General features: G+C 53.0%; 12 protein-coding genes across 12 annotated transcripts; 4 read left to right on the top strand and 8 right to left on the bottom strand.

The window, feature by feature from the left end:
* Positions 1–113: 113 nt before the first annotated feature.
* Positions 114–650, top strand: NUU61_006420 (cupin domain-containing protein; the record flags this gene model as incomplete). Its single annotated transcript, XM_056656948.1, has 1 exon — positions 114–650. One exon carries the CDS (start codon positions 114–116, stop codon positions 648–650), a length of 537 nt encoding a protein of 178 aa, XP_056509748.1.
* A 178-nt stretch (positions 651–828) lies between these two features.
* Positions 829–2,009, bottom strand: NUU61_006419 (phospholipase D regulator; the record flags this gene model as incomplete). Its single annotated transcript, XM_056656947.1, has 2 exons — positions 829–1,697; positions 1,772–2,009. 2 exons carry the CDS (start codon positions 2,007–2,009, stop codon positions 829–831), a joined length of 1,107 nt encoding a protein of 368 aa, XP_056509747.1.
* Positions 2,010–3,309: 1,300 nt separating this feature from the next.
* Positions 3,310–4,265, top strand: NUU61_006418 (mitochondrial K+-H+ exchange-related family protein; the record flags this gene model as incomplete). The annotated part of the gene is made up of 3 exons (XM_056656946.1): positions 3,310–3,746; positions 3,809–3,864; positions 3,928–4,265. The coding sequence occupies 3 exons, from the start codon at positions 3,310–3,312 to the stop codon at positions 4,263–4,265; spliced, it is 831 nt and encodes a 276-aa protein (XP_056509746.1).
* Positions 4,266–4,584: 319 nt separating this feature from the next.
* Positions 4,585–5,936, top strand: end3 (cytoskeletal adaptor protein SagA; the record flags this gene model as incomplete). The annotated part of the gene is made up of 3 exons (XM_056656945.1): positions 4,585–4,824; positions 4,895–5,129; positions 5,197–5,936. 3 exons carry the CDS (start codon positions 4,585–4,587, stop codon positions 5,934–5,936), a joined length of 1,215 nt encoding a protein of 404 aa, XP_056509745.1.
* Positions 5,937–6,396: 460 nt separating this feature from the next.
* On the bottom strand, positions 6,397–9,209 carry NUU61_006416 (putative SNF2 family helicase/ATPase PasG; the record flags this gene model as incomplete). Its single annotated transcript, XM_056656944.1, has 4 exons — positions 6,397–7,244; positions 7,300–8,035; positions 8,097–8,906; positions 8,973–9,209. The coding sequence occupies 4 exons, from the start codon at positions 9,207–9,209 to the stop codon at positions 6,397–6,399; spliced, it is 2,631 nt and encodes an 876-aa protein (XP_056509744.1).
* A 387-nt stretch (positions 9,210–9,596) lies between these two features.
* On the bottom strand, positions 9,597–11,523 carry NUU61_006415 (uncharacterized protein; the record flags this gene model as incomplete). Its single annotated transcript, XM_056656943.1, has 2 exons — positions 9,597–10,904; positions 10,984–11,523. The coding sequence occupies 2 exons, from the start codon at positions 11,521–11,523 to the stop codon at positions 9,597–9,599; spliced, it is 1,848 nt and encodes a 615-aa protein (XP_056509743.1).
* An 820-nt stretch (positions 11,524–12,343) lies between these two features.
* Positions 12,344–13,429, bottom strand: NUU61_006414 (dual specificity protein phosphatase family protein; the record flags this gene model as incomplete). Its single annotated transcript, XM_056656942.1, has 1 exon — positions 12,344–13,429. One exon carries the CDS (start codon positions 13,427–13,429, stop codon positions 12,344–12,346), a length of 1,086 nt encoding a protein of 361 aa, XP_056509742.1.
* A 1,503-nt stretch (positions 13,430–14,932) lies between these two features.
* On the bottom strand, positions 14,933–15,850 carry NUU61_006413 (putative C2H2 transcription factor; the record flags this gene model as incomplete). The annotated part of the gene is made up of 2 exons (XM_056656941.1): positions 14,933–15,509; positions 15,582–15,850. The coding sequence occupies 2 exons, from the start codon at positions 15,848–15,850 to the stop codon at positions 14,933–14,935; spliced, it is 846 nt and encodes a 281-aa protein (XP_056509741.1).
* A 1,216-nt stretch (positions 15,851–17,066) lies between these two features.
* On the bottom strand, positions 17,067–18,044 carry NUU61_006412 (alpha/beta fold hydrolase; the record flags this gene model as incomplete). Its single annotated transcript, XM_056656940.1, has 1 exon — positions 17,067–18,044. One exon carries the CDS (start codon positions 18,042–18,044, stop codon positions 17,067–17,069), a length of 978 nt encoding a protein of 325 aa, XP_056509740.1.
* Positions 18,045–18,732: 688 nt separating this feature from the next.
* Positions 18,733–22,040, bottom strand: NUU61_006411 (putative regulator of nonsense transcripts; the record flags this gene model as incomplete). The annotated part of the gene is made up of 2 exons (XM_056656939.1): positions 18,733–21,754; positions 21,811–22,040. The coding sequence occupies 2 exons, from the start codon at positions 22,038–22,040 to the stop codon at positions 18,733–18,735; spliced, it is 3,252 nt and encodes a 1,083-aa protein (XP_056509739.1).
* A 490-nt stretch (positions 22,041–22,530) lies between these two features.
* NUU61_006410 (snoRNA-binding rRNA-processing protein IMP4) lies at positions 22,531–23,466 on the top strand (the record flags this gene model as incomplete). Its single annotated transcript, XM_056656938.1, has 2 exons — positions 22,531–22,536; positions 22,591–23,466. The coding sequence occupies 2 exons, from the start codon at positions 22,531–22,533 to the stop codon at positions 23,464–23,466; spliced, it is 882 nt and encodes a 293-aa protein (XP_056509738.1).
* A 495-nt stretch (positions 23,467–23,961) lies between these two features.
* Positions 23,962–25,170, bottom strand: NUU61_006409 (BRCT domain protein; the record flags this gene model as incomplete). The annotated part of the gene is made up of 4 exons (XM_056656937.1): positions 23,962–24,171; positions 24,228–24,613; positions 24,709–24,906; positions 24,996–25,170. 4 exons carry the CDS (start codon positions 25,168–25,170, stop codon positions 23,962–23,964), a joined length of 969 nt encoding a protein of 322 aa, XP_056509737.1.
* Between the last annotated feature and the right edge of the window lie 164 nt (positions 25,171–25,334).

The raw sequence follows: 25,334 nt of genomic DNA, 5'->3' as shown, positions 1-25,334 counted from the left end.
GTGCCAGCATTGTTTTTCTCAAGGAGAGTGGGAATGACGTCATCTGATAGAATACCAGCAGACTCGTGCCATTCGCCTTCTCCCCATGACACAAGATCGCACTCATCTTCAGCATGCCTGTACATCCTGTATCCAAAATCCAAGTCAGCATGCGCCAGATCCCCAAGTGGAAGCGCATCCCAAACACGGTCATCCACTCCAAACCGCTGATGATCTACCACGGTGCCTTTGATGCCAGTGCCGCCGAGCTCTCCGCCCACTTGAAAATGGTCGGCGAAGTCGTGCCCCAGTGGGTAAATACTATGTACAGTCAAACTCATTTCCACTCGACCACCCACGAGATCCTTGGCGTGGTAGCGGGTGGTGCGCGGCTATGCTTTGGGGCCGAACAAAACCCCCAGCGGTTCGAGCCAACAGTTCATCGCGGGGATATAATCATTGTGCCCACAGGGGTCGGACATCGACTGTTAGATGATTTGGTCGAAGGCGGAGAACAATTCAAAATGGTTGGCGCATATCCACCCCATAAGGACTGGGATATGTGCTATGGGCAGCCAGGCGAGGAGGAGCAGGTCCAGGGAATCCAAAATGTGCCGTGGTTCAGTCGAGACCCATTATACGGGAACAATGGGCCCATCCTGAATGTCTAGAGTAATCTCTATAAACGTTCGGAAGCAAAATAAGTGTGGTTCAGACGGCCGTTGAAAGTCGTAGAAATCGAGACCATCCGGAAGCACAATGAAGCGCAGTCTTCACTGTGTCACTCGCTCGACAAGCCTGGAAGAATTATATGAGTTGACTGACTTGCTGATTAGATGGAGGGAATATTTACCTGAGAACGCTAATGGCAAACGTCATGAGCCAGGCTAACAGTGCGACCAACAAGACCGATGCAAGTGCCTTTTGCCGCACGCAAATGCCATCGTTACGAGGATCCAGCTCCTGGTTTACCTCTGCTTCAGTACATGCGCCCGTAACTTCGGAGAGAGAAGCAAACGCCAGGCTGAGGTTGGCCGAGTCAAAAACAATGAAGAAGATATCCAGTAGAATAAGCCGCGCTTTGGCCGAAGGAGATCGTATGCCTAGAGGCTTCGACGTGTATTCATCAAATGTGATGTAAACGAGGTAGATCAGGGCGACAGCATCGACGATGATCGCCATAAGTGCAGAGGGGCCTTGCGGGTGATGCCCTTCATCAGACATGTGCTGGATAGATCCGCCCAGAGCCAAGGCTGACAGCGAAAAACACCATACGGTCAATCGCAGGATCATCGGGACCATTGGGCTTCGTAGGAGTGAGTTGTGGAAGCGTTTAAACCAAACCTCCCGGCGCGTGGATCGGTGCAGCGGGTACTCCGGGCTGTCGCCCTCAAGATGCTTGCCTCGCCATGGTTCCGCATAGTCACCTAAATTTTGATTCATCCAATCTGCTGTGACTTGCTTTTCCTCCCGGCCATACTCTCGAGGGTATTGGATGGTGCGCGAGAACGTCTTCCAACGCGATTCGCGATCGGGAGGCGCAGTGTCCTCGAGGAGGCTGAAGTCGTGAGACTGGGAAAATTCGGGCCTGGACGATGCGTAGGGCGAGTGGTTATGCTGAGCAACCCGTGCGTCATTGGGTTGAGAAGGGAGCAGGCGATCGTTTGCAGTCGCGTGTTCTTCATCCTCCTCATACCCCTCGACCGACCGGATCCATGCTATGAGAAAGGCAAAAAGCCTTGTTAGTATACTACTTTACACAACAGCGCCCAAGACTCGATTATTCACCTACCGGGCAGAGTGCGCAGGGTGAATCGTTGGGATCGGGTGTCTTCCCCTGTCAAACCCTCCCGGGTACGGGCAACCGGAGTGGACGACTCCAAGGCACCGTTGCGCAATGATCCAGATTGGGTGTCAACGAAGAGGTTATTGGGGTGTGCATTTACGGTGGGTGAGGGGATTTTCTCTGATAGCTTCTCAGGGAAGATGCGCCCAGCGTGATCAACCCTGGAGCTAGGCATCGCATCCATCGCGACAGGAGCAAAAGGCGTAGTAACTCCACAGGCGTCAATCGATCTGCATTCCGGATCCCAGGGGCTTCCAATGGATTGATGCTGGAACCAAAACTGGGCCGAAAGGGGGAATTCGGGAGAGAACTGAGAGAACGAGAAAACGAGATTCAACATGACGTCTCCCTGGAGCCCAATTAGGCTAAGCTCCAGATCCCTCTCTTCCCCACGCCGAGTCTCCTTCGATCTGCAATCTCCATCCTTCTCCCTCCATCTCTCCTGGTCATTGAATCTCTCGCTAAACATGGATTTGCCAGAGAAATTCCCCCCAAATATGGTTCTACGCGCACTCGCCGATCGCCTCCAAGATCACAGTGGATCTTCGTGTGGCTCTTTCCAACAACCATGTGTCGTATGAGGAAGCTCTCACGGCAACCCTGGATTGTGTGCGCGGTCTTGAGGGCCGTATTTTTCTACCAACAACCAATCCAGCCCGGCGCGAAACCCTACGTCAAAAAGCCTTCGAAAATATGAAACTGTTTGGGGATCCCTCGGTTTCCCCACACCGACGTATTCGACCTACGGGCAAGCTAGAATCTGTGGATTCTCCAGAGCTCCTTTCTCCTGAACGACGGGAATTGTTGAAGAAGAAATTGCTGACTGAAGATGATTCCCCTCCCCAATCGCGAAATGCCTAAATCAAATCCTCGAGCTCTGCGCCTCACGTGTCGAGAACACATAGGTGGCTATTGCTGGTACCGCGAGGAATGGCTGAACTTGATCCCGAGGAAATATTTTCTTTAGCAGAACTTTTTTCCTTTTAACTTGCTTGTGCTGGAACTGACGGAAAAAAAAAGAAATGTAGGAAGACAGTTAGAAAAGAGGTTAGAAATATAGATAGGGAGTAGTGGCGATATAGCACCAAAGGGCTGTAGATCCAATCCTAAGACACCAATATTAGCGGCTCATTCCGTTTCTTCGTTTCTTAGTATATGGATCACACTATCAACCTCCAGCAGGGGTTTAAGAAAGATCTAAGCCTGCCCAGGTGATCTTGTACATCTTATATATCACGTGATATCCAAAAAATTGAGTCTCGTCAGGTGACTCCTGAGGATGTTGAATAGAGTTGCTTCGCTACGCTCCGCAAAAATGGCCCCTACCGGCTATTTGTTTTCTAGTCGCCTCAAGGTGGGACAATATAAGACATGATCCTGATTCTCATTACTCTCTTTCCCTCCGAATCTTGTACTTTACGATAGTTCAAAGACCTCTACTTCTCTTTCCCGCGCGAGTCTTTCCCGCAACCCTCCCCGCTGCTATGCGCCTGTTTCTTATCCCAATCTCGACTCGACGAGCCTTGATATACGCCAGACCACTTCGACGGGACGCTGCAAAGGAATTGTCGCTCCTAGACAAGGCCACAACCAAGGCAGCCCAAACCTGGGCGAGCTGGGAGGAAGCAGAGAAGGGCTGGAAGAAACACCTGGTCAGCTGGGGAAATCGGGTCCAACAGCGGATTCCATTTGAAGAATGGGGCCTTAAGAGCATTCCGTCGCTCAATGCACAGCGGCGGCTGGATGAGACGCATGGCAAGAACAAAATCGATGTATTGTTTCCGGGCAACTCGGTGCGGCTGGACAACATCCCCACTGTATTGCATACCATCGCGACGGAGAGGCAGGATTTGCATCGCAGGAAGATGTGGTGGAGTTTCGGATTTGCACCGATTACTGCGCCTTTTGGGTTGATCCCAGTGTATGTGGCCTCGAGCTTCCCCGGGCGATGAAGTGGGTTGGAGAGACTAATGTCGCTGGCAGAATCCCCAATATTCCATTCTTCTACTTAGTCTACCGAGGCTGGTCCCATTGGCGCGGTTGGTCATGCCCTCTTAGTTTTCCAGACCTGGTTTGAGAAGCTGACCATTGACTACATGCAGCATTAAATGGAGCGAAACATCTAGAATTCATTGTCGACAAGAAGCTTTTGAACCCAGTACCACTACCGGAGCTGGAATCGCTGTATGCCAAGCGCACATCACATGCGCTCGATGATACCGAATTCGAGAAGCCACATTCAGAAATCCTCGAGGACGTGGAGCAAAGCGATGACCGACTTCTCCTGAAGATGCCCGATGCTAAGAAACTGGCTTCCATCTTGGAAGCGCCTGAGCTGGCACTGGAGGCCGAGCGGGCGATTTTCCAAGTCGGCGAGCAACTCAAAGCCCAAAAAGAGCGTGCGAAAGAGTCCCAGCAGAACGAAAAGAAGAACTCATAAGCCCATGAGCTGGTCTGCGCATGGTTCTCGGGCTTCGATGATAGACCAAAGCAATAATAATCCCATGTACCATACATAATGCGAGTGAAAATCCGATATCTCATGGCGACAATTTGAACACAGTTATTAAGATGTATTTCCCGTCGTTTCCTGTGGTTCCTGAGCCATATTATTGAATTATTCTGATCTATTTACCAGGCGGTTATATGTTAGGTCGATAAGCCGTATGACCTCAGCCAACGGAAGTAGGTAAATCCGACTGTCCCCCCATTCCTCCCCATCGCCCCATCTACAAACAGAAGCCCATCCCGTGCACACCATGGCTTCCAAGAAGATCGAGCAATGGGAGATCGAGCGATACTGGGAGATTTTCTCCTCGCTCGCCAATGGCCAGCCCCGGCTCAACAGCTCCCAAGCCGCCTCGGTGCTGAGGAATAGTCGCCTGCGCGATGAGCAACTCGAGAGGGTCTGGGACATTGCGGACGTTGACGGAGACGGGGAGCTGGATTTCGAGGAGTTTTGTGTTGCGATGCGCTTGGTATTTGATCTGGTGAATGGTGTACGTGGCTTTCCCCCTCTCTTCTGTGGGAATCATTACATCCTGACATGGACTGCGTGGCGGCTGCCAGGAACTACAAGACGTCCCACCTGTTCTGCCCGATTGGCTCGTCCCCGAATCCAAATCACATCTCGTTCATGCGACGCGGGCACTGAGCAGCCGCCCGGAGCAGTTCGAGCGCATCGAGGACGAGGACGAGTCCCTCGGTCTAAAGAACGGCTTCGATTGGTATATGAAACCCAGCGACCGGTCCAAGTATGAGGAGATCTATAGCGCCAACCGGAACCACCGCGGCGAGACTACATGTGAGTTTGCGTGTTTCCAGGTCATGTTCCCATAGTCTGAGCAATATCCGGCTGATTTTGCGACTAGTCGAATCACTTCAACCACTCTACGAGTCGCTCGACGTCCCCGACACCGACATCCGTTCTGCCTGGAACCTCGTTAACCCATCTGCGTCTCCGGCCATTAACAAGGACGCCACTCTTGCTTTCCTGCACATCCTGAACTACCGCCACGAGGGCTTCCGTATCCCGCGCACCATCCCCGCGTCGCTGCGGGCCTCGTTCGAGAACAACCAAATTGACTACCAAGTCGACCAGCCGCGTCCCGCCCAGCGCTGGGGTGCCGACGGCAACACAGAAACCCCGACAGGCCGTAAGGGCAAGTTTGGCGACACATATTTGAGCCGCCTGGGCGCCGGTGGCAAGGGCTCGTACCAACCCAAGGGCACAGATTTCAGCGACACAATCCAGGACGAGGAATGGGAGAAGGTGCGCCTGCGTCGCGAGCTGGCGGAGCTCGAGGCTAAGCTCAACTCGGCCAACCAAGCATCTGACACGAGACGGGATCGGCCCCGCAACGACGGCCGCCCGAACTGGGTTCTCATCAAGAAGGAGGCGCTGCAGCTGCTGGAGTATAAGGAGCGTGAACTGCGCGAGCTGAAGGAAGGCGCTGGCCGGTCCAAAGATGGCCAGGATCTGGAGCGACTGGGAGAAGATGTCCAAACTGTTGGCGAGCAGGTCGAGAGCTTGAAGAGTCATTTGGCCCAGCGGACTGGTGTCCTGACAGACTTACGTCGGCAGATCGAAGAAGCTCGGATTCGCCGATGAGTTTTGTTTCTTCGTTCCTTCTTTTTTTAACCTGGTTCATACTGCTTCTGCTTTCCTTTCCTTTTCTGTTTTGTGGGCTGCATTCATGACTTGTCTCGCATGAACCATCTCTGTACAGCCATTTCCCTGGCCAGGAGCTACCGGCGCACAATGGACTTTTACTCTTTTTTCCTGGTCAGAAAGAATCACACATCTGCTATGCATAGAGCGATGAAATACATCCCAATCCATATGTTACAAATGCCTAGGGGATAGCCGCCCCTGCAGATCCAGTAAAAAGAAGAAGAAAGGAAGAAAGATCACAGCAAGCCCATCCCTCCCACCAAAGCAATACTGATTTCAACGCCAGTCGCAGCACACCGACCAGAATCCACACCTATACCGCTCGATGGGACCTTTGAAAACGCCCATGACCACCAATAAAAATACATGGGGGGGGGAAAAGTTGATAAGACAAGTCTCAAGACATGATGCTATCACCAGCATCGCGCTTAGTCTCGACAGCCACAAAAGCAGGCCCACTCTTATCCAGGCCCTTCTCAGCACGCGCATAGGCCTCCTCAGTGCGATCTGTAAGGATGGTGAGATCTTGATCAGACAAAATAGCCGAGGGGTCAGCCCCGGTCTCAAAACGCTCGAACTCGTCTTCGCCGAGGGCCTTGCGCAAGTCATCAACATCCTGGGCGCTGGCAGAGTCGAGAAGCGAGCGGAACTTGCCCTTCTGGATAACTAGGCGTTCCAGGCGGCGCTTGGCATCTGCCTTTTCCAGGAGAGTCTGTTCGACTGTGCCCTTAGTGGCGAGCCGGTACACGATCACAGGCTTGGTTTGGCCGATGCGGTGTGCGCGGTCTTGGGCCTGGAGATCCTGCTGTGGGTTCCAGTCGGAATCGAATAGGATCACTGTGTCGGCGGCGACTAGGTTGATGCCCTGGCCACCGGCGCGGGTGCTGAGGAGGAAAATCTTGTGCTTGGGGCTAGTGTTGAAGGCCCTGATTTGTGCGTGGCGGTCAGTTTGAGTGATACCGCCGTCAATGCGGCAGCAGTTCCAGGATCGAAGCTGCGTAGCCCAGTCTTCCAGGATATCGAGCTGGGTCTTGAATTGAGAGAATATCAAAATCTTGTGTCCCTTGTTCAAGAGACAGGGGATCAGCCGGTCCAGGAGGAGCATTTTGCCCGAGGCCGATACGAGGGACTCATCGAGGGTCGAGGACTCTTCTGTCCAAGGCCAGTAGAAGTTATGTGGAGAGTTGCAAGCCAGACGGGCCTGGAGAACTGGGTTCTGCATCTTCTTCTGTCCAATTTCCTTTTCTGTGAGGTTGTGTTAGTTTGCAGCAAGACTCGCATGTCAGATATCAATACATACTCGCAAGGCTTATCGTTCTGGCTTTTTCAATTTCTTCCAACTCAGTGTCACTGGGTTCGAAGGTTTCCTCTTGTTGAATGCCTTTTTCCAGATTTCTCAATTGAGCATCGAACTCGTGGTCACTGATCTCCTTGTAGCTCTGGGGACCGCGACGTCTGCGAGAAGCACTGCCATTACTAGCCGGAGTAGATGCCCGGCTAGACTTGAAGCTTTTGTTAGGGGTGCTAGTCTCGCTGCTGTCCCGGCTGCGTTTGAGAGTTTGAGAGCGCGACAAAATCCCGTTCTTGAGCGTCAGGCGTTCTAGGGCTTTTTCCTCGAGATACTGCCGACCTGTGCCGTTGAGGATCTCTCGGTAGAGATCTTTCTGTTCCGGCGTGAGCGGAGCGTACAAGATGTACTCTCGCTTCTTGGGCAAAGAGGTCTCGACGTCGGTCTTGACACGGCGAAGGAGAAATGGCTTGAGAATCGCATGCATGGTGGTGACCAAGTTTCTCTTTCGCCGCTCTATGAGGTTTGCCTGGACATTGTTGTCGAGGACGGAGGAGAAATCAAACCAGCTTTCAAAGCTGTCGAGGTCATTGAAAACCTCGGGGAGGAGGAAATGAAGCAGGGACCAGAGCTCAGAGACGTTGTTTTGCAGCGGTGTGCCAGTGATTAGCAGCCGATTGGCGGAGTTATAAGTCAAGAGCTCTTTGATTAGTCGGCAATTCATGTTCTTCAGACGGTGGCCCTCGTCCTGTATATTGGGTAAGTATTTCGTAGGGAAAATCAAAGCCGATATCCGAAGAGAGACATACCACGATGATGTATCTCCACTGATATTGACCGAGAAACTTTCGGTCATTCATGCATATCTCGTAAGATGTGCACACGACGGGGAAATCCATCTTCCCTTGATCATGCATCTTCATGCGATTGCTTCGGATAGCATCTCGCTCGGCCTTGGAGCCGTGATAGAGCACGGTATCGATATCTGGTGTCCACCGGGCAAACTCATCTACCCAGTTGCTCAGAGTGCTCACTGGCGCAGCAATCAAGAAAGGGCCAGAGACATTATTTTCTTTCAAAAAAGCAATCATCGAAATGGCCTGCACGGTTTTGCCCAAGCCCATTTCATCAGCCAGGATGCCACACAGCCCATTCATCCAGAGGGATTTCATCCACTCCAAGCCCTCCAGCTGATACTCGCGCATCTTACCGCCAGTGACTAGACTTGGCTGCTGCGTCGCGACCAGATCCTGTTCACCCAGGGCAGTAGGGTTGGCTTCGTACTCGTTGGCGGCTTCCTCCAAAGCTTGCTGCACCGTTGGATTGTCCTCGGATACTTGGACATCTGCTTTTTGGAAGTAACTCGAGATGGTGCTACCATTGGCCGAAGCGTCCCTTCTCGGCCGGCCTCGCTTGGATGTCGCCGACTTCTTCTCGGCAGCGGAAGTCTCTTCCTCAGCGGGTCCTTGCTTTACCCTGGTTCGGGTCTCTCGCCGCTCTGTTTCGACGGCGGGTTTTTTCTTTGGCTCGGCGGCTGCTTTCTGTTGGCGCTGGAGAGCTGCCTGTCGGGCTTCTTCCTGCTGCTTTTTCATTTTATCCGACATGATTGCAACAAAGACCTATAGGCACAAGACCGAGGTCAGCTCCGCTACAAATTTTCGATCATAGAAACAGAAGAGGCTTACCGAACTGGTTTTCAGCAGGTGCATCAAGGCATTAGCATTATTATCCATGTCCTCGGTGTCATCAACGGCATTTGCCGAGTCATCGTGACCCTCGATCCCATTCCCTTCTCCCTCTGCCGGGAGCTTCGTCTCTTGCTCGGTGGGGTCGGTCATCGGGGAGGAAGGGACTGTAGATTCTGGCTGCATAGTGCCAGCCCGGGAATCCGTGACGGTGGTTGGAGACTCGGCAGTAGACATGATGCCGAGGTTGAGACTGGCCGGGGGAGAGTCTGGGAGCGCGTAGTGATCGATCAGGTTTGCTGGTACGTCATTCCCAGGGATGACAATTTGGAGGCAAAGCAGGTTTTTCCCGAGTTTTCCCCGATCTTCAAGTAGAGCAAACACTCAATGATTGCAACAAAATACACTCGAGTCACACGGAACAACTTGAGAGAGCAAGAGAGGGGAGAGCGCGCGCGTCGCGAATTTTCGCGTTGAGCACAGACCAACGTTAAATGATTTGCACATTTCGCCTACATCCATGGATTCTGGCGCCCTTCAGTTGTTCATTCACCTTGGATCACTTTCGAAACACTAGATACAACTAGCTCACACTCCTACACATGGCCATGTATCATCCCTCTATCACGGACTCTCCTGGGTTGGCACCAGCACCAGCTCGTCGTCTCCGCTGCAATCGGCGTCTGTGGTGCTCATATCAACACATTCTTCTTCGAGGGCCACAAACTCTGAAATCAACCCGTCAACGTCTCCGTAAAAGTGCTCCGTCGAGGGAGGCTGCACAGCACCCGGGCGGTAGCCAGCCGGCGCAGAGATCGAGTCTCGCACTTGCTCTTTGCCCAAGACTCTGGCACTTGCCTTTTCAGCTTTCTGCTGTCGGGACTCCAGTTGCGCCTGCTTCATCTTCCATTGGAATCGGGCCTGACCTATGGCGGGATCCAGCGCATTCAAAGACCATCTTCCCCCAAGAGAGCGAGTCACTGGCTCTGGGGGACTTTGGGGAAGCGACTGAGAAATAGCGACCTCCAACTCACCATGCGTCAGAAAATCGTCCCATATCTTCGATGGTGTCTCCTCGAGGTATTCGGGCGGCGACGATCGATCCGGCGTCGGTCGATGTGGCGACCAGTCCTGAGCTTTGGTTCGGCTTTGCTCGAGTCGATGGATCTGCGCTGCTCTCTCGGCGCCAATGCTCAGGCGGACAAATTCATTAGTTTGACGCTTGGGCTTGGGCACTTCAAGAGGATGCCAGCCCGGGAAGTATTTGCTCCAGTCGAGAATGGGTTCTTCGTCACCACTGTTTCGGATTAGATCCGTTGGGTTAACAGTGCTCCCCTTACCAATGCTCTGGATGAAGTATGTTTTGGCTTCCGTGGCCGGATTCTGCACTGCACCTTTCGTGTTTTTCTCTGTTTCGGAGAGTTCAGGGCTGAGACACAAGTTCTCTTTCCACTCGAACTTCTCCGGCTCGGGTCCCTGGTCCTCGCGTTTCCGGAGCACCACCAGACTATGTCCCCAGTCACCGGCATAGCTTCGAGAGATCCCGCGCTGACGCAAGAACTCCCTGGCTGCCAGAACATCCGCGGCTTGACACATCAGAAGGTCTGTGGACTCGCTCTCCACCATGGCTCGCAAAGTAGATCGCGTGATTTTGCGCAGCACCAACTTATATGGTACGTGATTCGATCGGAGGTCGCTGTTATCGATACGCATGAGGGCCCGGAGCTGCTTGTCTCGCATCTTTTGCAGTACTTTATTTTCCCGCGCAATTTGCTGGTTGCGAGTATCCAGGTACGCCGAGAATTTCTTGCGGTCGTGCATATTGAGCTGAAGCCTGTGACACACGTCTCTCCAGTTAAATGTCTGGAGAAGGTTCTCGACGATTTCTAGTTGAATGGCTGGGTTCAAATCGCTCCACTTGGGATTAGAAATCTGGTACAACATACCACCTGAGGTCAGTGAGATCCTCTGGAAGATCTTCCTTGAGCAGACGCAAAGCCCATAAACTTACTTTGTTTTTGAGCACCTCGGACGCATCGATCACTTCGTCGTTATCACTATCCTCGAGGGCCAGGGTCTCATCGACGCTATCTTCATCCATGCCAGCCATGATCGCCATATTCCTCGCATAGATCGGGTTAGCTGCCGTGTTACTGGCAAGGTAATTGTCAACCACATCCGGAAGAACATGGTCCAGATCGTCAACAAGTTGGCTATTTTGCTGCGCGCGACTGACTTCTTGGGTCTTTTGTTGTGTGTCCTGTCCATTCTGTTCCAGCGCATGGGAATCTTGCGGTAGTCGAGGTCTGTCCAGACTTGGAAATGCTGCAGGTGGGAGGTTAGGGTCGAATGGCACGATCGGGGGCCGTGGTTTCTGCCGTCGCACTCGAACACCTTTGCCCAGCAGCTCCACTGGCTCCTGAGAGCCATCCATGGGATCCTCACGGGCGTTGCGCATCGCCTGCAGCAGTGCCAAGGTCGGTGTCTCGGCTTCTTCGCCATATCGCGTCGGCGCGCGGATGATCCTTCGCAATTTCATGCCACTGCTCATTGTGACTCGCTTGTGGGGAGAACTTTGGGTGTAGGTAAGGTTGACAAGGATGGATGTCGTGTGGGTTGCTGTTCAAGATCGAGAGACAGACTCCAGAGGCGTGTTCGAGGATCAATCAGGTGCTTTTCCTTTGGGATAGGCAACACGCAAGGGAAGGTGAGTAGGTAACGCGCGGGGTGGATGAGTCGTTGCGAGACTTGGAGGAAGACAGGTGAAGTCCGGTGCCTCACTTGAGCTTGCGCACCGTAGTTACAAGGCTGCAAGACTCGAGCTCACCGTTGACGACAAGACCCAGGATTGGGGGGAGAAAGGAAGGGAGTTGTCCGGGGACAGGACAGATCGAGACAAGATGTTGACGCTAGGCCATCTCTCACCTGTCAAGTGTTGTTGAAATCCCACTGACAACAAGCTCGATATTGACTAACCTCGCCATCCTCTTTCCAGCAACACACTCACTCGACCCTTGTCTCTATTGGCATATCACACTGCAATCCAATTCGTCTACGGAATAGTGGGGATGTCTGTAATAGATGGTCCATTGATTCTGCAAGAACTGCAGTGAGCAACGCAAGAAGCAACTTTTTGCTGGGTATTTCCGTTAAAAATCATCAAGCAACAAAGCAACGTAAGAAGAACCACAAGAGCCACACCAACTCCCGAATTTGAAGATGCAAAGCCAGCTCTGTGACAACTCCATAGCCCGATGCTGCGTGTCTCGCAGATAGAAAGAGGGGGAGAGGGACAAGAAGTTTAGAAACGAGGGTGAGGGCGAGGGCGAAGAAGAGGAAATAAAACACAAAAGAAATACAATACAATCCAGTTAGACCACGCGATCCTGGAAGGGAGCCACAGGTTTGCGCTCAGCAAGCCCATCCTCATCACTGTCAACATCCATCTCGCCCTCCGCAATCCCGAAATCACTCTTCCGGCGCTCTGAGAAACTCCGCTTCCTCGTCAGCGGCACAGGCAACGAAGACGGGGGCGCCAGAGTCGCGGGTGACGGAGCAGGGGTGACGGCAGCAACGCGTTTGGCACGTTCGACATCGCGCTTGGCAGCGAGGATGAGCTCGAAAGAAACGAGGATTTGTTTCATGGGGTCCTCGATCGACACACAGAAACGGCGCTGCTGGACCATGGCGGTGGCGTGTGCGGAATCCAGGTTGAGCATGACCATCAGGTAAGCGATGACGACGCCAGCGGAGCGCTCGTTGCCGGATTCGCAGAAGACGAGGACCTTCTTCTTTGGGGCGGACGAGATATGATTGTTGGTATTATTGTTGACTCCTGCAAATGACGCCTGGCTGTCCATGTTCATGTCCATGTCTGTGCCGGCTAGGTGGTCATTGATGCGGCGCACGGCGCGCGGGAATGCCGATATGAGTTCCTGGTTGTCGACCACGTCGACGGCATCGGCCAGGGCGCCGATGTCTGCGGCGGCCTTGTCGCCCGAGACCAGACTTGCCTGTGCATACTGGCGGCTGCGGATGGCGAGAAGTAGGGTAAAGCCTTGACGACGGAGATAGGCCCGGTCGCGCAGACAGGACGACGGACCCAACGAGAGGAAGGGAAGAACGGGCTGCGCTTCTCGGCGCATTTCGTAGCTCCATTGTAGACAATTGAAGCGACGTGTAAACCCGCCCAGCTGGGCGTGGGCGCGGTCGAAAAAGCCTGGGCAGATGAAGTCACCCTCGGCGAAGTCGTGGCTGGCCGCGCTGAAAATCTTGTTGTCCACGATCACGGTGTCGTTGGCATTGGCTTCATCGTCAAGGTTGAAGTATTCCGGTGGAAAGCCCGGGTAGGGTTGGAGCGGGTACCTCGGCGCAGGCATGTATTCCTGGGTGCGCACATAGGGAGCTTGCTCATCCTGGGACATGGGCACCTCGGCCGTGGGAGAGAGAAAGGACATGTCGCCTCTTGGTCACTGATCATGTACCGGTTCGCTTTTTTTATCACTCACTTGGCAGCGTTGGCCGATGGAGGGGAAGAACGAGAAGAGTTGAAGAAAATTCAATCTCGAGGGAAGACGGACCAGTGCTTGATATCACCAGTAGAACATCCTCATTTCACTTGCTCTTGCTGTCGGGGGATTGGATGCGCTGCTTCCATAGAGAGAAAGAGAGAAAGATGTGTAGAGGTGACGAATTACGGACCGTCCCGGGCGGTTCAATGGCAGGCAGAGTCCTGTGGATGGCCAGCAGCCATTGCCTGATGATGCTTGAGCTCTCTGAGGTTTCCAGGCAGCTCCCGATCGCCCGACCACGATGCAATGCCTCAACTGAGGTTCGACTGAACTCACTTGGAGGGGGCTGGATGGGATTACTAAGACCCCGCGGCCTTCCAAGTTGGAGAAACTGTTTATGGACGACCTTGGATATCAGGCATCTACCGTAGACGAATCTCGATGCCGTCATGATGTCTACGAGTTACCCAGACACGCTGGATACCTTCAGTCAGCCACAATCCAGTCCCTGGCCACACTAATACAGTGGTCATGTGATATCGCCTGTCTATGGTAGTAAATAACCTGAAATGCCACATAACCCCTGTCAGAAACTAACCACTATTGATTTTTCGAGTATAAATTGTGGTTTTATCTGATTATTTTATTTTAGTACACTTGATTTTTTATTCGCCATAAATCCAAGGTTGCGGCTATTTGCTGCCGTAATCGCGCAACCTCTCCAGGGCTAGATTGTCCCAAGCCTCCATGACTCACTGTCTCGGGCAAAGAGTCATGTCGATGTATTGAGAGTCAGCCTGACTAAATCACTTCGGGACTATCCAAGGATGAGGCTCTGAGCTCGGCTGGAAGGAGCGGAGATGTCTCCTAACGCCGGCGCTGCTGTCAGCAAGGACCTCAACTCGCCTAAGCACAGCCTCGAGTCTCTGGCAGTCTTGGCTCAACGAAAAAGATGACGAGCAAAGGCCGAGAACTTCGCTGATGCCTTCGGGTTCATGTGGGTGGTTGTCTAGATGCCTTGATTGTCTGATCCATATGGTTATACTTCGTATAGAAAGAATAGAAAACTCTGTAGCCAGACAATATGACCGGAGATACTAGATTTCATTGAAGGCAATTAAGAATAAGAAGAAAAGAAGAGAAAAAGAAAAATCAAGATACAATTGAATCACACACACAAACACTAACAAAAACAACCGGGTATATGAGGCAAGACAAAGATGACAACCCCCACTGGAGAGAACACCGCCGAGCCCATTTGATGTCGTCAACGTCAAGCAGAACGCCGTCTGGTCAAATCTGAAACCTCAGAGACCAGAATTCAAAGAAAAAGCAACCTGTCGAAGCCGCACTCCCTCCCTTTTCGCTTCGATGGAACGCCTGCACGATGCAAAGGTTTCAACCCAAGTAAAGGGTTGAACCTAAACAGAAAGGAAAGGGGATCCCCGATTACACCGGAGGTGCAGCAGCCTGGGGAATGGACTGCGGCATGGGCTGTGAGACAGTCTGGGACTCGGGCACGGGGGATTGCTGTGGGATGGCCTGCTGGAGACCAGAGACGATGCGCTCCAGCTCCTCCAGGCGGCGGTCCTTCTCTTCAACCTCCAGGCGCAGTCGCTTCACCTCATCATGGAGATCTGCGGGGTTCTCCTCGGGCTCTGGAAGCTCCCCGTTGGGAGAATCATGCTTGCGTTTGATACCGGTGGTGGGGAGTGGGGAGGTGCGGACGCCGTCGAGTTCGGTGCCACGGCCCCATGGCATCTCGAGGACAATAGATGGGCCATCATCTGTGTGCATGTGGCGACGACGAAGATGCTCTCGCAGGTTCTCCTGACGCGTAAATCCATTGCCCGCACTGCGGTTGCAATCGGCATAAGGGCACATAAGAGGCTTCTTGGCGTCGGTGTTCTTCTTGTGAACCTCCCGCTGGTGACGGAGGAGACCACCAGAATAGGTGAAGCCTTGGATCTTATCACAGCCCGGCTCGAAGCACTTGTAGGGGCGGTCATGTTTGTCCATGTGTTTACTAGGACCGGATGTTAGCATCCATATAAAAAGACCGGATAGATAGCAGCCATATAAGAGATAATACACTTACTTCCATTCACAAGGACGACGGAAGGTCGGAGGAACAGCCTGGCAGTCTGGATGATCACAGAAAATCTGGCCCTCGGAGTTCTTGGGCGGATCGCGAGCGCGTCGGACCGAGAGGCGCGGGCGCGTTCCCTCGATGTAACTCAGGGGCCCTTGGTCGTTCATTGTGGTGATGGGGGACAGAGAATCAGGGGCAGAGGCAAGGGCGGATGCGGCAGTAGCTCCAGGAGGGGCCTCACTTCGTGGACTAGGATAGTCAGACCCGTCGCCCATACCGTGTATCGACCCCACACCAACGGAGAGGGGAGTTGTGATGGAATGAGAGATACCAGCAAAGACGCGTCGGAGTGAACCCCAGCAGCTCAATCTAGGGGATATAGGATAAATGTATCAAATAGAATAAGAGGGAAGGTGGTTGACAATGGTGGAATAAGGTGAATCGACTTCCGGGTATACAGCGATAGATGGATGGAGAAGAGGAGGTGCCAGGAAAATCAGGTAGCAAGGCATCCGGGAGGATATTTATGCGTGCGTCAGGTGTCCACCGCCACAGTGTGGCGTAGATGAAAAATCCGGAAGAGCTGTTTGCCTCTTCTTCTCTTCACTTCTTTTCTTCGGCTGCGCTGTGGGACTCTCAGGAATGCAAGGTCTGTCACTGGCCCTTTCTATTATATATATATATATTAAAAAAAAAAAAAAAATCATTTATATGCAGGGCCACACCTAGGACATGGCGTCTATTAATGTGTGTCTGCGCCGGCTGAGGGTTTGGCCACTGTATGAACGCAGTGACTCATATCCCCATCCTGCTCTCGGGCAACCCGGTTTTAGGTACCAAACCCACAGGCTGTCAGGCAGCCATTAATCATATCCAAACCTGCTCTTCTCAGGTTGTCTGCCAGGTCGATCGTTGCCACCCTGACAAATCCATGTGGCGGTGAGGTCACGGGATCTGGATCTCCAAGTTGTCTGTCACGTGGTCGGCTGAATCAGCCTGCTGCATCCGGCAGGAGACTCGGGACGAGCTGGTCGTCGTTAGGCTACAACAATTCGGAGCTGTGCCAAGCTCATGAGACTTCGCGTCCACGTACAACCAGACTATAAAAAGACAATCATGCCCATGAAGAGTATGAAGAGTTGGCATAGAGTGTGCTTGGCAGCATCAACCGGGCTATGCAGTCTATCTAAAGAAACTATACTTCTTTGCTAAGCTTGGCAAGATCTTTGAAAAGACAACACCTCTGGTAAATTAATGTCAGCTCATGCAGTACCATAGACGTTAGTAGCGTTGATATATGGATAGTATTTGGGTAGCTACAATGTTAGGGTATATAACTATTGCAATGTATGCAGTGATCCAAATATATACTCCAGATACCCCAGATTCAAACAGTTGAGTCAATAGTAGTATTGCAAACATCGTAAGGAAACAAGAGCCCTTTAGAACCTTAGAACCATCATCTCGCTAACGGACCATGAGCCACAATCTTCAGAGCTTCTGATCGTCCCGAGGAGCGCCCGGTGCCCTGCCCAGCACCCACTTGATCTCGGCAGCGACTATCTCCGGCCGCACCAGATGAACATGATGCCCACAGTCCGGGACATGCACCAGATGCGTGTTTGACGACAACTGCAGCTGCTCCTCCATGAGAACCCTGTCGATCGACTCCCATCTATCCAATAGTTCTCGAAACGCCTTCCGTTGTTCCTCCGTCCCGTTCCCCACCTCCACCCCAGCATGGTAGATCCGTTCATAGTCGCGTGCACTATTACCCCGAATGACACCCAAAGGCTTGTTCCCCATTACTCGCCGTTGATACTGCAGCTTCTCCCCCAACGCCCTACAAACCTCGACAAACGAGTCCGCCTCGGCCTGCGCGGCGACAGCCCCGCGTGCAATATCCATAGCACGCAGCCGCCATTCTTCACGCGAGAGTTTCGAGTCTGCTCGGAGGCCAGTCACCTGTGCAAACTTCAGATCTCCCAGTAGCGCATTTATATTGGGGTCTGGCACCCGGAAATAGTCGCACTGGCGCTCGGTGGAGCTCTCCACGAGGACCATCCCCGCAACGTCGTCGGGGTATAGGTGGAGATACTCGCGTGCAATAATGCCTCCATAGGAATGGGCTACCAGGATTAGTGGCGGGCGCTGGTTTGTCGCTTCCAGCAGGCTGTGCAGGTCTCGCGCAGCGGAGACCGCGGTGGAGGGGGAGGTGGCTGGGCTTGGTTCGCTGCGGCCTAGTCCTGAGCGATCGTACAGTACTTCACGTGCAAACTGGCTGACTAGTGGCTTGACGGCTGTGTAGGAGGATGCGACGTCGCCGGCGCCTGTCAGAATCACTATCAGTGGGTCCTCGGGCATACGTCGGATGCCACTGACGGACATGTAGAGTCGGTGGGTGCCAATCGGTACCATCAACGAGCCTTGGTCGATGGTCCAGTCCGGCTGCCCGGGAGTTGCATTCATGGCTTTGAGGATGGAATCAGTTTTGGGAGTTGAAGTAGGCGAGTTGCATATAAAGACATCGAAGCGGGGCATGCAAGCCCTAACGGCGGAGCAGAGAACATGGGGGCGATTGACCTCAGCTTAACAACAAAACAAAGCAACGCCTTTTACCAGGAGTTAAGGGCATAAATGGTCTCGATTGTTTAGGGAAGCAGAGCTAGATGTCTAATCGATACAGATAACTACTAATCGAGCCCAAGGGGCAGGGTAAATCCTCAAAGTTGCCCAGTACATGGCTACCGGACTCATATGAGCGGAGATCGACAACCAATAAGTTACTCATCTAGGAGCGAACAGAGACCAGATGGTCACTGTCGGTCTCTCTTTCCCACCGACAACCGCAGATCGTAAGAATATCACGGTCTCAATGACAAGGGATGCGACCAAGGGAGGGGGGGGCGGGCTGTCACGTCAGGCAAAGGAGTCAGTGCTCTCCTCACAGTCCAAGAGAACGGTGGTGTCTGGGGAGCAGCCAAGGGGGTCTTGGTCTTGCCGATCCGAAGTCCTGATCGGCAACGGAAGAAACGGACGGGCAGACTCTGGTGGAAAGAACCCTGGTATTTCGTGCGGACTTGACTTCTCCGAATGAAAAGGGAGGACGGGCCTGTTGGAGGTCGCCCTGGGAAACGTGGGACACGAAGTGATCCAATCAGTCGTAGTTGCCGCCGACCTGGCTGGCAAATGCGGTGGAAACACTGCGGGCATCGTCGTCGTCATGAACATTGTGGCCCGGAGCGCCGCGAGTAACACGGATACTGGCAGAGCTGCCTCCAAAGATGCTGCCGCTGTCGGGAACACCACCCCGGTAAGGTTCGCGTCCGCCAGACTCCACGTAGCGCTTCAGCCGATCGGACTGACTGAGGCTGGTCTGCTTGTTCATATCGTTGATACTCAAACCCGCGAGGCTCACACCCCCTTGGTCGACACTTCTTCCGTCAACAATGCTTCCAGTGACGTCAGACTCGGTAGCAGCAACAGATTCCCCAGCAACGCTGGGCGCACCCTTTGCTCGGCCACCGTTGGCCCGGCGTCCTCCAGAAATCGAAGGCCAAGCATCGCCAAAACTCTGGAACATCGGCGGGTACCCAGAGGGAAGGCCAACACCACCAAGGGCGGAAGAGTGAACCGACGAAACATCGTCAGGAATATAGCCGACCACAGAACCCGAGTCATGGAACTCATTGCGATGACCGTTGCGACCGTTCATGGCGCCGTTGTTCAGGTTGGATCCTTGGTTGAAAGACATCTGGAAGCGCTGTGGGCCGCGGTAAGCGTGCTTAGGCCGACTGAATTGGATCAGCGACTCTTGAAGGTTGGACAAGGGTCCCTCCACAAGACAGTGTCGTTCCTTGAAGTGTTGTAACAGGCAGTTCCACAGAGGATGCTTGGACAGCACCTTCGGGTTACCAAGGATCACCAAACCGAACCTAGCTCGGGTGAGGGCAACGTTAAGACGACGCGGATCGCTCAAGAAGCCAATACCCTGGTGGTCGTTCGATCGCACACAGGACAGAATGATGTAGTCCTTCTCTCGACCCTGAAATGCATCAACGGATGCCACTTCGATTTCCTTGTAATGCTCCTTTTTGAAGGTGCCGTTTGCCTGCATCGAACTAACGATGTAGCTCCGTTGTCCCTCGTACGGGGTGATGATACCGATGTCCTTGGGCTGCACACCGGCCTTGAAAAAGCGCGTGACAATCTTCTCGACATTAGTAGCTTCAGTGCGGTTGAGATACGAGGTTCCCGAGGCCGAGATCTCCTCGTTGCCCAAGTTCGACCAGAACATCATGGGGTCGTCAATGATGGGCCAAGGGAAATCAACGTCACGGCGGACACGGTCAGCGATAGTAATACCGTTCTGCAGCGAGCCCTCGTAAAACATGTTCGACGGGAACTCGGACAGACACGGATGCATACGGTACTGGACGTTCAGACGAATGGGAGAGCAGCCCAAGATGACTAGTCGCTCGAAAAGAGACTGGTTCAGACCAGCCTTGGCTGCTTTCTTGTTCATGATAACGGGCCCCAGCTGCTGATGGTCACCAACCAGTACCACTTGCTTACAGCCCAAGACAAGCGGAATCATGCACTCAGGTTCCGCCGATTGAGTCGACTCATCAATCAGAACAGTTCGGAACTTGGATTTGGAAAGGCGAGGATCACCTGCACCAACACAAGTGCAGCAAATGACATCCGCGTTGGTGAGGATCTCACGCTCTGCGCCCCGAGTAAGCTGCTTGAGACGCTTTTCATCCTGGCTAGACAACTCGCCCAACTCCGACTTCAGCTGGTTGAGCTTCACCAACTCGATATTACTGTCATTCATGCGGACTTGCTCGTGCAGAGAAAGGAACCCGACGGGTGACTCCACGTCCTCTCGAGACTTGGCTGTCACTCGCACTGTCTTCAGACCCGTTCTGTGGATTCGCTCGCAGAGCTGATCAACTGCAACGTTCGACGGAGCACACACCAGCACCTGGCCTCCGTTGATCTTGGCGAGATGGTAGATAATCGTAGCAGATGTCACGGTCTTACCAGTTCCAGGGGGACCCTGGATCAAGCTCAGCGGCCGCTGCAAGACACTCTTCACAGCGTTGATTTGACTGCCGTTTAGATCAGGCAACCCCGGGACACTGAACTTTTTGGGAATTTGCGTTTTCATCGGAGCCGCGGCAACCTCGTGACCGAGAAGGCGATGGAAGATATAGCCCGAAACACTCAATTCATCCACTGCAAATGTCTTCATGGCAAGTTGCATGCGGTCGAACGATGTCGATTTCCAGACATAGTCGGCAGTGAAGTTGTGCGTGCATTCCGTGGGCACTGACTTGTGTTCGCCCTTGGCGCGCAATTCAATAGTGACCTCGTCGGACTGGTTGTTGGGAATCTTGATGACATAGCCCACTCCTTCCCACTTCGAGCGCAGCTCACCATTGTACTTGAGACGCATCTCATCACCAACGGCCAACTTGACATCGCCCAGCTCGAGCTTCGGAAGGACAAAACTGGCAAGATGCTTGTTGTTGAGACCGAGGTCCCAACGCACAATGAGCCCATCCTGTGACTGCGACTCTTTCAGCTTGCGATCGTAATCAGCCTCGATTTTGACGAGAGGTCCAAAGATATTTTGGTACTGGAAAGCGTCGTCGTAGCGCAACAGGACCGGCGCAGGCTCATCATCCACCGCTGTGGCCTTCTCCAAATCTTCCAAAGTGGCCTGAGAGTTTTCTTTCCACATTTCCTCCAATTTCGCAATGAGTTGTGGGCTAAGATGTCGCGCTCGGAGTTGTTCTTGATCAGTCGGCGCCCCCACGAGCCACGGGAGAAATGAGCGATCTTCAATAAGCGGCTGCCAGCGGGAGGTGTCCCAGTTCATGTCCTTCGATGAAGGCATCGACGCACAGGGCTGGCGGCAGAGAAGAACAACCACCGTGTCGGACTTTGCCGGAATGAAACCGAGAAGAAAAACGTTCTTGGTACCACAGTTATAGCACTCCAGAATGGTATCGCCAAGTGACGAGGCTGGGTGCAGCTGGACTTCCTTATGACGAGCTCGAACAAGGTGGTTGACAATGTGAGAAGAGGAGGTGTTGCCACGGGCACTGCAAAACCACTTGTTGCAGGAAAGGCATTTCACCACGCTGCTGGGGTTGTGGATGCCACAGTATCTAGAGAAATATTAGCCTTCGCGAGTGGGAATTTAATTAAGAAGCGAAGCACTTACGCGCAGGCATGAGCAGGAAGCTCCTTCTCTTCCTCTGCATTCCCCTGGTTCCTCTGGTTCCCATTAGCGGGGACGCCCACGGTGCTTTCCAGATCATCCTCCTCGAGGATATCAGAGCCCTCGTCTTCGTCATCATGTCGTCGTGGCCGTGCCCTGCCGAGGGCACTCGTATGACCGTGGTCCAGCTCTGCCAAGGAACCCTCCGTCGGGTCGTGATAGGAGCCCTCCATCGTCGATACGGATTCGTCAGGTAGCCAGAAAGAGAGGTGAAGGATTCACTAGCAAAAGAGGCAAAGTCGAAGAAAGAGGCGAATAAACAAGTCTGCAAAGGAATCAAGAGTCGTAACCGAGAATCAAAAAGAGCGTGCAGGACAACCGGTCCTGGGGGTTTCCACTATTCAAAAGCCTGTGATCTCCAGTGTGCTTGAGGGGCAAAGGGAACGAGGATCTAAGATGCAGGGACCGAGGTGAGCTGGGGGATAGAGAAGGCGCGAAGAAAGAAAATACATACATCCAACCCAGCTCTCTGTCACAGGAGCCCGACAAGAGAGCGATGCGATTAGAGAAAAAGTCGCTCCGCAAGTTGCGATTCCCTGGTTATCGGTGGGATCCCACTACGGTGGAGCGGGCAGACCACAAGCGCAGCCCCGGAGTTAAGAAAAAAAAGTTGCGCTGGATTCCCGCAGTCTCTACTCGACGACCCTCGACTGATTGGATAAGATGTTGGTAAGTACTTGACGGGAATTTTTTTTCTAGTGACATACTAACACTTTTTGATAGCGCCGTCAAAACCGGGAGCGTCGCGACTATCTCTATCGGAGAGCTCTGCTTCTCCGCGATGCCTCCATCGCCGAAAAGCGAGCCCAGCTCAAGGCTTCCTTGGCTTCTGGAAAGCCTCTGGATCCCTCAATTGCCGATGACAAAGCTCTTCGGGAAGACTTCAAATATGACGAATCCAAAGACAACACGGATGCCGACATGGACATCGACGATGAATATGCGCTGACATCCGGCATCGTGGACCCTCGCCCACTTGTCACTACATCCCGCTCCCCCTCCGCCCGTCTTGGTGCCTTTGCGAAAGAAATCCGCCTGCTTTTCCCGACCTCCATTCGTCTCAACCGCGGAAATCTCGTTCTCCCGGATTTGGTGTCAAGCGCCAACGCCGCCGCTCTGACGGATATGCTTCTCCTCCACGAACACCGTGGTACTCCCACCGCACTCACCGTTTCCCATCTTCCTCATGGCCCCACAGCAAGCTTCTCGCTACATAATGTGGTTCTGCGTGCGGATATCCCCAATGCTGCTCGTGGCACTGTGTCAGAGAGCTACCCCCACTTGGTCTTCGAGGGATTCAAGACCAAGTTGGGTGCCCGTGTCGTTCAGATTTTGAAGCATCTCTTCCCGCCCCGTGAGCCTGGGAAGATGGGTAACCGTGTAGTGAGCTTTGTCAATAAGGAAGACAGCATCGAGATGCGCCACCACGTCTTTGTGAAGACGGGTTACCGGGACGTTGAGCTGGCCGAGGTTGGGCCGCGGATGACCATGCGGCTTTTCGAGATCCGCGGAGGCTCGCTGGAGAAGGGCTCCAGCGGTGACGTTGAATGGGCTCTTACGCAGTACACAAGGACCAGCAGGAAGAAGGACTACCTCTGATTGTCCACCACATTGCACCACGGTCTTGGCTGCGCTCATGGAAGGCCATGGAGTAGCGAAAAATATTGGTCTTTGGCGTATTCGGTGTTTTACGGGCAACTAAATGATTTACGTTATTTTGTCTCTATACCCAGTTCAGATGCAAATAAAATCGAGCCCAAAATCTCGTGGAATTTAAATATACTGTAGCTGCAGAACGCTCTCTTTTCTCTTTTTCCTTCCCCATAATCGACTCTCGTGTATTTTTGCGCTCCCCAAACGAAATCTCCAGACCCTGAACGACGCAGAAAGCGGGGAAACAAAAAAGCAAGGCTCAAGTAAAGCGCAAAGAAATTCATGTCGATCTGGCAGTGTCTCCCAGGATCGATCAACCAAGTTGCCGTTGCCGCCGCCTCTCAGGGTTGTCCAAGCTCGCATGGTCCTCTTTCAGAAAATCATCATCTCCGTGGTGTCATCCAGGCCCATGTCATCATTCTCCTGGCCCGAGATCACTGTCTACTCCTTGGCTCCATTTGAGTCCAGGTGAGAGGACGCGGCATCCTCGCCATCATCAGACGAGACGTTCTCCGTTCGCCGAACAGCAGCACCCGGACCCGGAATCACCACACTCGGGGGCGCCATGAGAAAGTTGGCAAAAAGGTTGTCGCGCACTTCGAGGCAGTACCAGCCCTCATGGGCAGGCAAGCGATTTCCATTGGGGTCGGTCTTGGGAGGGGGGTTTTGCCATCCGATCGGTGCTCCCACTCTTTGCCAGTCTGGACCTTGAAAATCTTCTTGAAGATGGCCACGGTGACATCGAAGCTGCTGTGCGGCGGGGCCAGCTGGTCGACCGTCGTTTTGCCCACTCGACTGTATTTAGCGAAGGCCGAGTAAGTATGGGGTTCGGCGATTGACTCAAAGATCTGGTGTTTACTGGTCAGCTTTTGTCCTCTTGCGAGGAAATGTATGCTATAAGCCAGTCTTACCGTGAGCGTGTATCTTTCTTTGGCAGATGAGGTCTGGTATGGTCGAACCAAGGTGGCAGTGTAGAAAACGCCCGAGCCCTCGTCCATGTGGATTCGAGTCTTGGCTAAAAGGTTCAAATAAGCATCTTCGTCGGCTTCAGAGATAATGTGATAATGTTGGGAGGAGATGTACGTTTCTGACCCTTCCGCAAGCGTGCAAATGGATTCACTGTGCGTACGGGATAGACATCAGTATGTTGACTATCGATATCATCACAGAAAACGGGTTGGACCATACCAAAACGCCTCTTTCGAGTGGTTGGGTTGGAATTCTTCTGGGTAGACTTGAGCTTACGCTTCTGCTTCTCTGCCTCCAGAATGTTCACCAGGAGATAGGGGTTCTCGGACTTGGGACGGCGAGTCTTGGACTGCAGCGAGTCTTCCAGCCAGTCGTAAGACACGATTTTGACAGTTCTGAGCTTTTTGGCGTCTTGAACTGTAGGGCACTTTCTATTAGTGTGATTCATAGCATGCAGATATGCTGGCATAAGAATAAATAGGGAAGAAAAGAAAGTATCATCATACCTGCCTCCACGTTCTGCTGGAAAGCCTCCTTCGTGGTGATCAGATGCGTCACACGGTCGTCGACGTTTCGAGAGAACTGGCCGCCATTTGCACGCACCCACTGGGGGATTTTGTCGCCTAACTGGTCAAACTTGCCTGCACAGCAGACGTTGATCTTTTGAAAGGTCTTCCCCATGTTCGCGGGTCTGTGCCGTAGCCAGGTCCTTGTATAGAGTTGGAACAGTTCGTGGAAGTTCATGCTAAGGAGCTGCTGGCTCGTAAGAGACGAGAGGGGAGAAGTAAGAAGACACCGATCAAGAGATATCGACCATGGGAGAAATGACTTGAAAAGAAAAACCA

This window comes from Penicillium alfredii (assembly GCF_028826965.1).
Source record: "Penicillium alfredii strain IBT 34128 chromosome Unknown utg000009l_segment0_segment0, whole genome shotgun sequence".
NCBI lineage: Eukaryota > Fungi > Ascomycota > Eurotiomycetes > Eurotiales > Aspergillaceae > Penicillium > Penicillium alfredii.
This window is presented reverse-complemented; position numbering and strand designations above follow the sequence as displayed.